Source organism: Fragaria vesca, linkage group LG1 (assembly GCF_000184155.1).
Source record: "Fragaria vesca subsp. vesca linkage group LG1, FraVesHawaii_1.0, whole genome shotgun sequence".
In the NCBI taxonomy this organism is placed as follows: domain Eukaryota; kingdom Viridiplantae; phylum Streptophyta; class Magnoliopsida; order Rosales; family Rosaceae; genus Fragaria; species Fragaria vesca.
In genome coordinates, this window is record NC_020491.1 from 12,514,126 (window position 1) to 12,524,021 (window position 9,896).

Sequence of the window (9,896 nt, forward strand, 5' to 3'; positions counted from 1 at the left end):
ATATAATATATGATCATGTATTCTAGTATCAAGAGTTAGTAGATAATATTTAGGGGGGTGTATTGTATTTGGATTCATACCGACTTATTTTAATCAACTGACTTTTTGAAAAGTCTACAGACTCTTTAAAAAGTTCATAGACTTTCACTGATTTTCTTAAAACCATCGTATTTTTAATCACAGACTTTCACTGATTTCTGAAATCTACAGATTTCATATGAATGACTTATGTAGATTTCTTAATACTTACAGAGTTATAGGAAATGAACAAAAAATAAAGATGCAATGACAAACACATAATGACACCGATTATAAGTTGAGTGTTCATCTATCTAATTTCGATGCATACCTTTATAATATTTGATTGAAATACATAAACATAGGTAACAAAAAAATTATATTAACTTAACAACACGCATAGTACGTAAACCAAAAACACATATTATAAAGTGAGACATTAGATGTTCACAAATTTAATTCATGTACGCCAATATAATAATATATGATCATGTGGTTCTAATATCAAGAGTTAGTAGATAATATTTTAGGTTATCGAGGGTTCCAAGCATTACAATTGAAATACAACAAAATATTAACATTCAAAAAACATTGAAAAGAATAGGTAGAATAGAACATTGATAGCACAAAATATTATAAAAAAATAAAAAAAAGATGATGTATTGTAGGATCAACATATTCACATGTAAAGAGAAAGTCTGTCGTAGACTTTTCCAAATCTTTGCTCTAGTGGATGGAAAATATTGGAGTTTGGTGTGTGTAATTTACACTACAAAGTCCACAATTATCCATGAGTTATTAATTCTATAAGTATGAATGATATTTTGAATACATCTAAACTTCTATTCATTTCAAAAAGTCTTAATTGAATACCCCTGAATTTTGGTGGAATTCATAATGATTTTTTAAAATCTAGTTGAATACACCCAGACTTTGATGGACTTTTAAAAATCTGTATTGAATACACCTAGACTTTCAAATTCCATAGACTTCTTTAAAACTTCCACTAATTCCATATACAATACACCCCTCTAAGTAGCTAGTACGTTGGTTCATGAAATTTTTTATCCAAGTCCCAGGAGTAGTTTCAAGGGGTTGTCTTGAAATGTTCGAAATAAGACCGGGCATATGCCTATTTTTATCCCGAATCAAATGGATCACCAGGTTTTTTTACTCGAGATGATCATCTATGTAAAATCATTTACTCATCCAACTCATTACCAGTACATTCTTCAAGACTGAAACTTGTATAGCGCATCTTTTATATGCTGAGAACGAGCCAAGTAAGCCATAACTTCGTATCTAAGAAATAAATTTACAGAGCATGATCGAGAGGGATGAGCTCCCATTGCTACATGGCATGTATCACGAAACGGGAAGTATCTCTCTTATGTACATATCCTACCATTCTGCCAAAGCCGGAGAATATTAAACCTCATTCAGGCCAAAAGAAAAAACAAGTGAATGAAAATACATCCTACTATTCTAAATATTCTAGTCCTTCTACTGGGTATGATGAGATCTTCATAAGCAAAACATACCATAATCAATTAGCTTCTTTCCTAATAGCTCTAATCTGCATATTCATAAATCCATACTTACTAGTACTGGCACCACATAAGGAGCAGCTTATCAATCTAGGCGTCTAGCTAGAAATCAGTCAATAGTAATGAAAGTTCCCAGTTAGTATATTTGTTTCAATCCGTATTGAGATTAAGAACAAGCATAAACGCCTCAATTTGCTCAACAAAGGGAAAAGAACTGTTACTTTCAGCCCTTGGCTGGATGATAGTGATAACCAGTGAAATAAGAGAAAGCAGCTAAATTTATCCATGATGCTTTGAATGAGATGGAAAGATCTGGATGTAAAAAGATAAAAGACATGGCTGTGCTAAAATAAAATCTGAATTAGGAAAATCAATGTTGATAGATAACATATCGTACATCCGGTTTTAGAAGATGCATAGCTATCACATATTCACATTACATTCTCATACCGAAATTATCTGTTTCAAATGTTCAAATCAATTTTATTATGAATCTGTTAACTACAACAACAAAGCTGGATGTAATATGGCCGTAAACAATAAACCAACTATCAACTTCCATAGTTGATGCATCTGCAGAGAACACCACACCACCACCATATTCTGTTTCAGAGAATAAATCTTCCGTCTTGAATTCTCCCCGCTTTGCAAAAAGCTTCACCAAGAGCGGTACAAAAAGCTTCACCAAGAGCGGTACAAGTAATTATATTGATCAACGGATATTGCAAGGGTAAATATGTTCCTAAGCCCTAAGGCTAACTTAGCCTTGTTGACTTCTCTACCCTAGCAATATCCGTTGACCAACGCAATTACAACTCAATAACCATGAGCCTTCAACGAACCATTAGATCCAAAGCTGTTGGCTTCCGCAAAGTATTCTCATTTCTGAGAAGAGGTTCGCAATACCTCTACCAATCATTCTCATTTCTGAGAAGAGGTTCGTTGCTTCCACTGCTACCATTGAATCTCTGCTCAAAATCCCAAGAATAGTGTCACACGCAACTTTTCCTAGCAGCCTCTATCCGGTGAGATCTGGTTGAAGACCTCCAATCAGAGAAGCACAGGGGGTGACATCTGGTTCAAGACCAGAGTTCAAGAATCGTCCTACTATGATTCAAATGGCAATAGCTATAAGCATCAGGAGCGATACAGCACAAGAGATTTGTCTATCCAAAGAGATGACAGCATGAATATTACTGACACAAAATCCACGAGAAACGGATCCCATGGAACAATTTGAAGGAATCCTCAACATGATTCAGTTTGGGACGTCCTCACAAGCTTCCCAAGATGGGTTGCTCTGGATTTGACAAGGCTAGGTAATTTCTGAGGGAAACAACAGGAACAGAAGCAGTAGAGGGAAGACAAGAAAGCATACTACTCCTGCGGCTGCGCATCTCTTCAGATTCGAGAGAATTGGTTTGCTAGAGGCTCTGGTGAAGCATTGCTTGCGTTTCGGCTCAGTACCAATGTTCCTCTTTATAGGATAGGGCTAGGTATTAGGGTTCTCTCTTTGGTTAATCTAATCCGTTCATTCCAAATCCACACGTCAGCAGCTAGGTTACCCAAAGGTTAGGTCCAATATAAACGGACGTCATGAAAGGGAAGGTGACAGACTGACAGCTAAGGAGATTTCAATGATGCACCGTCGTCTATGCACATTGGGTTAAAGTTAAAAGTCGTTAGTGGTTTTTACTTTCTTGAGTCTGACAACAGAACAGAGCAAACCTAGAAGAAGAAACACAGCAGCAAACTAGAAACCAAGCTAGGAAACAGCAAAACTAGAAAAATAAAGTACAGTAACAACTACAAAGGTACAGCAACACCATGAGGAAACTTAATATATTTATGTTCTTACAACAACAGACGGTGTCCAGTATTCATACAGAAATCTGCTACGCCGTCTCTACGATGTGATTCTCTCCCTAACCAAACCTCAGGCCTCCTTTCTCTCAAGGAAGACGAAAATAAAAATTAGTGTATTTCTTCTATACTACATGTAGAGGCACAATGAGTGAAATGCCCTTTTTATGTATTCCTAAGATCTAAAACGAAAACTATTTTTCAATCTGTACATCAGCAGATTAGTTGTGTCTACAAAAAGAGTGCTCACAGGAAGCACATAAATGTAAAGGATGACTTTACCCAGCTGTCTTCGCTGAAATTTGTATTTTGGTATTTCCCTCCTAGGAGTTGGAGAAGCACTTACAAACAGAGCAGGCTGTAGAAAACGAGTGGTATGAAAGCATTGTCAAGTTGTGCTGTGTAAGCCTCCAATAAACCACTCACAGTCACAGCTACGAGAATAGAGATCCAATGCTGCAAATTCGGCAACAAAAACATATACAAATGTGATTAAAAATCCAGATACCACCTGATACCAGAATCTAGGCGTCATTGACAATTTTGGGGAGGGGAGGGAGGACATTAAAACATGCACACATGAATGTAATGCAGACAAAAACCAGTAGCAGAAAAAAGGTAATCTTGATTCTCAGGAGAACGGTTGTTTTAAAGTAGGAAACATGCATTGGACTTAAATTACTTGCACATGCTATAGTTCTCAGATATGACTAATACTTGGTGACATTTTATTCATGAACCAATAAAATTCATGATTCCTTTTCCATAGCACCACTTCAGCTATCCAAGTAAAGGTTCCACGAGCAACAATGGTATTATGCCAATTTAGCAGGGTTAGAATAGAGATGCATACCTCGGTAACAATATATCCAGTAGATGCTAGAAGGGGAAGCAAAACGGAGCAAGCAGCTAGGACAGATGTTATACCAGCTGCAGTCCCTTCAATGGTTTTCTCTACCAACAGACAAAGTTGCACAGAAATAAGCAAACTATTGGGAAAACCTTGTCTGATAAAATAAATCAATAGATACCTACTTCCAGTTTTGCTCCACCTGAGTACCCCGTACTTGTGCCCAACAACTGATGCCTGGAAATAAAAGTAAAACCATTACAAGAGAGTAGGCTATGTGTGTAACTCCGGTCATGTTCATCAAATGCGAGCAGACTCACCATTGTATCTCCAATTCCAAGACTTAAAATTCCAGAAAAAGGGGATAGTGGTCGATCATTGTTCCCAGACGAGAGCCAAATAGGAAGAGCACATCCCAACAAGAGTGAAAAGTGGCTGAAGAAAGCATATGTCATGAAATATTGTTCCTTATATCATACTAATGTGTATAAAGCTCTGATTGACCAGAAGAAGCCATGCCATACCTGACTATAAGAAGATCTGAGTCACGGTGATCAGTGAAAGCACTCATGAATTTTTGTATAAATTGTCCCAATGGCCATATTCTCCATACCTAGTCACAAAATTATGGTCAAGCAGAATAAATTAAGAAACATATAGACTTCAAGTTGACTCATTCTCAATATTAATTCCCAATATTCGAATAAATTGGTTAAACTTTGCGTCTCACAACTACTATTCTTATGATAATGGATCTCAAAATTTGCATGAGACAATTAAATTTAAAAAAAAATATGGATTAGATTGGGGAGTTTGACAACTTACTCGAACAATTTCCAATGCCAAAAAAACTGCCAACGCTGCACCAAATGCTAGATCAAGAAACTTTGGCTGGAAAAGAAACATACAATAAGCACATGGACACCATAACTATATGGAAGAAGCTGAAAATGTACCAAGATGACAGCTTGTTGTTAGTCTAAATCACCTGGAAGATAAGAGCAGGCACAAACATTGAGACAGCCATCAAATGGTAGTATTTACGGAGTAAAATTCTCTCAATCTTACTATTCTTTGAGATGTTGTAGAACCTCAGAACAGATACACATATCACACAAACCCAGTAGGCACACAAAGATAACCTCTTGAGTGGTTCCGAAAATATAAATGAAAGTACCCTGCCAAAATAGATTTGACGCCTGATCAAGATGGTCATCGGGAATAATAGAACTTATATACTTTGGTAAATAGAATGAAAACTGCTTTTCTATTATTGGTTTTATTTTATTTTTCAGAGTAGTTTGCAGACACAAAATAATCAAGCTATGCATCAAACGAGAATGCTCAGGTAGTCAGGTATACAAGCTTTTTAAAAATTCAACTCGTGCATATTCATTAGGTTGTTGCTTGAATACAGAAGAACAATTCAAAATTATCTTCATGACTTGATACGTAGAAAATGTAGGAAAGACTATTCAAGGTCATCAGTCTGACAATGCCATTATGTCACATACACTCTGGCAGAGCTATTATGTCACATATTAGTGAAACATGAATTCTACGTTCAGCAACGTAATATTGGAGTACCCACAAAGGAATCAGAGGTAATTTATGCCATCGAGTTAACAAATTGCAGCACCCCTCAGAACTGCAATCTGGTTAACACATCCCAACACACAATACTTCCGGGATCCAGTTTTCCAGTACTGGAGCCCAACAGACCATCACATCTAAGAAGTAAAAGTAGATCAAATGTTTAAACTTGAGAGTCAGAAGATGTTACCATATGAACGGATGCATTTGAAAATCCTGAACAAACTGCATCCACGCTGGAATGAGCACAATCATGATAAATCCGAGAGATGAAAAGAATATAATTGATCTCCAAATCTCATTTTTTGTCCTCACTTCAAAGCGAGCCGTAGTGAAAGAGCATTCACATAGTCGGAGAACAAGTTTGAAGACCATTGGAAAAAGAAGAAGACCAAGCAGTAAACCCTGCATAAAATTAAACAACCTTTCAATCCAACAAGAATATTTGCAATCAAGTTCATCTCTTAAAGAAACATACCTGTATGATAATATTTATCTCACTTGTTTTACTTCCATATTGTACCATATCTGATTTAATCAAGAAGCCAGACACCTGTTTGAATAATCTTACAAAAATAAGATGCAAGTATAAAGCCAGCGTTTCTAAAGAAAAAGAAAGAGCTCTCAAAAGCAGAAAAACAATCACCTTTGCTATAGTGTATGCCAACATGTCACCAAAATAGAGAACAAGACCTGAAGCCACTAGACATGCTTCCCCTGAAAAAAAAAAACAAATAAAAAAAAAAAACAAATAAAAACAACCAGAGAGAGGTCATTAATAAGATCAAGAAATTTATTGCTTAAACCAAGATATACAGAAGAATTCCCTGAAGATAACCATAAAAGGCCAGGAAACAAGAAAAAAAAAAAAACAACCACACACACATAGAGAAAGACATCTAATCACTTGCAGAAGCTAATAATAAAGCAATTCGACTTCAGTTACTCATAGTCAATCAGGTCATTTACAGATCAAAAGAACGTAAATATTTGCACGACATATCAACTAAATTAATTATGTTTTCCTCATTGATCAGTAGAAGCTATGCCAATGGTAGCATAGTATCACCGAACAAGCTAAGCCAAACATTCCGGTTTAGCAGTTAAATTCTTCTTTACTGGTTGTTCAAGCTATTAGAAAAATTCAATTGCATAAAAGAAGGATGAGGTGGAAACAGAAGTGGCATGGCACATACCAACAGAAGCACAAGATGGAAAAGTTCTGAAAACATGTTGAATTAACTTTACAACTGCCAATCCATGACAGAGCATCCACGATAACTTCAATGCAGCCTCAGAGCCTGAAAAATAAAAAATGACACTCAGGTAAGGAACAGCCAATTGATTTAATTAGAAGCAGAAGACTCTTTCACACGTTCGTAACTCAATTCAGAAGTAGTGCAGAAAACTTACTCGTGAGAGATGATGTACCAAGAGTTACACAACAAACTGCTGTGTGCAATACTATGCAACTTAAGATAAGCCAAAAACTGGGTAAAGAAGAGGGAGGCTTATTCTCAGGTGTACACCATATAGTTATGCAGAGGAAAATAAGTACACTCAAGGAGCTGGCAGAAATGGCCCAGTATTGCATCGACAAAGATTCAAGCTCTGTGCATATATATAGAAAAAATCACCAAACAATTAGAGATGTGAAGCATGAAATCCTCCCAAAACAGCTTATAAGAAGTGAGAATAAGTTCAACAGTTAACCTTCCAGTGTTACCAAAATCCACATTTACATAGACAGAAAAGTAGAGAGAAAAGGAGGGTTGTGGGGTGCTAGCTGTAACTTGGGTGGTTTGCATAGAAAGAAATAAAAGATTATTTGATACAATGATACCTATAGTGGTGCGGAGAGGGAAGACCTGTGCGAGAAAGTCAAGTTATGGGCATCCTTATGGGCTTCCACTTCTAAGGAATTTAAGGCATATAATCTTTCTTCCATTATTCTTAACTGGCAAGCAGCTGTAGTATAAGCCCCTAAGCTTTGATTTAGCATTGATAGATGAGCTGCTAAGCCGTTCAGCTCTAGCTGCCCTCATTAGTTATTTAAAGCGGACTCCTTGTCCGCCTCATTGTACTTTGCTTCTTGTTTAAAAACTGATTTTTTTTTTTTTTGCAAATAAAAAAAGTAAGAGGAAAGGAGGGTCATAATCTTGAAGATGGAGAAGATACACTGCTATAACAAGATACGAAGCAACCTAACAAAAGGAGTCACAACTCATATTTTAGCTGTTAATGAACACTGCAAAAGACAGAAAAACATTGAAAATGTCATCTGCTTCTCCTCATCTTTAATTGTCCACTATATTCTTTTCTCTTACTATTAGACTCTTTTTGGTTTAAGAAGAATTATTTTACTAAGAAAGTATATAAACTACAGCACAGGTGAGATGTCCAATGAATGTGCTAGCTATATGTTCTAGTCTACATATCTTGAAGACCATGACATCAAGATCCCCAGAATTTGACCCTGTTCCCACAAAAGGTCCTGATGCTCTCCCTTTACATTATCAAAAATGCTCTCATTTCTCCCCATATAAATGTCCCACAATGCAGGTGTTGCAATGATCATCCCAGAATTAGCCCCTTTTTTACCTCTACATAAAACTTCTACCAACCACGCAACAGCATCATGCAATCTATTGGATTGTGCCAACTCAGCTTAGACTCCTAAACCCTATTCTGGAGAGGTCATTCAACTGGACATTGTAGAAAACAGGTTCACATGGTGAGATAGTCAAATCCATCGATACACATTACCAAAAAAAACGAGGAGAAATTCTAGCTTCCAATATTACAGAAGAGAGAAACATTTGCTTTTCCATTTACAAAAGTGGGTATGAATTGACAACGGAAGGTTAATACATCAAAAGCCTCCAAGAATTTCGGTCTAAATAAAACCAGCAATGTAACCTCTAATTGAGAAGAAAAGCATATGCTGCCTAACTATACAATCTCTCATATTCCTTCTAACAAGTTTGTAATCTGGACCGAAAAATCATCAACTCAATGAAGCTTATATTTATCACGAGTCATATTACAGCTCAATAATTCTCGGATTTTCCAATCTTCTTTCCTCAATAATTCAGCTAATCTCTGAACTATTTCAGCTCAGACGATACATAACAATGAAAATAACGATCAAAACTCAAGCATTACCTTGATACGTAACTTGACCGAGTGAGAAAGCTCGAGAGAGCTGTATCATTTTGGAGATCATAACAGTGGGCAACGTGACGGCGCCCAATAATATACCAGACGAAGCACCGGGCCTGAAACATTGAAATTTCCATGAGCAAACCCTAGAAATTCAAAATCGAGCAGAAATTGAGAGGGTGAGGAGGAGACCTGGTGCGGAATCGGGAGAGGAGAGCGGCGGAGGAGTCGGCTACGACGTCGAGGACGAGAGCGGAGATAGCGAGGAGGGAGAGAGCGAGGCCGTGAGGGAGGAGAGAGAGCGGTAGAGAGAAGACGACGCGGCCGACGAACAGCGCCACGACGGCTCTCTCTCCGTTGAGCAACGAAGAAGCCATGACCGTCGCCGGCGCTTTGGATTCTCCCGGAAATTGAACAGGAGACGACGTCGTGGAGGCGGTGGCGGTTTTTCGCGGGAATTTGGAGGAGGCGTGGAAAAGTCTGTGCCCCGCCCAACGCAGAATACGCGATTTGGGGTGTGTGCCGTTGGGAGTTTCGTAAAAATGGGGGACCAAAACAACGCGCTACACTTCACCAAATTATCATGACTTTCCTTTCGGTCTTCAGTCTTCACCAAACTAAAATCTAACTCACTTTTTTTTTTCAATTCTTTTTGACCCAATCAAATGTCATAACCAAATTGCACAAAGTCTTATTATTCCTACAAATGAGTTCGGTATTCCACTAATTAAGAGAAACATGATACATTATACAATAAATACATTTTAAGATGATGGGTAACAAAGGTGCTTGTTTTAGAAATAAGAAGAAAAAGAGATATGACTTGAAGGACAAATTTGTTCTTTGTTATGTTGTTGCTAGCC

The 9,896-nt window shown here is 37.3% G+C and overlaps 1 protein-coding gene across 1 annotated transcript; it reads right to left on the bottom strand.

Moving 5' to 3' along the window:
• Positions 1 to 3,394: 3,394 nt before the first annotated feature.
• Positions 3,395 to 9,540, bottom strand: LOC101301615. The gene is made up of 14 exons (XM_004288087.1): positions 9,226 to 9,540; positions 9,037 to 9,149; positions 7,285 to 7,482; positions 7,068 to 7,172; positions 6,518 to 6,588; positions 6,350 to 6,424; positions 6,062 to 6,276; positions 5,267 to 5,456; positions 5,104 to 5,169; positions 4,803 to 4,891; positions 4,599 to 4,713; positions 4,464 to 4,515; positions 4,282 to 4,382; positions 3,395 to 3,884 (listed from the first exon to the last, which is right to left on the bottom strand). The coding sequence occupies exons 1-14, from the start codon at positions 9,408 to 9,410 to the stop codon at positions 3,771 to 3,773; spliced, it is 1,689 nt and encodes a 562-aa protein (XP_004288135.1). The 5' UTR covers positions 9,411 to 9,540; the 3' UTR covers positions 3,395 to 3,770.
• Between the last annotated feature and the right edge of the window lie 356 nt (positions 9,541 to 9,896).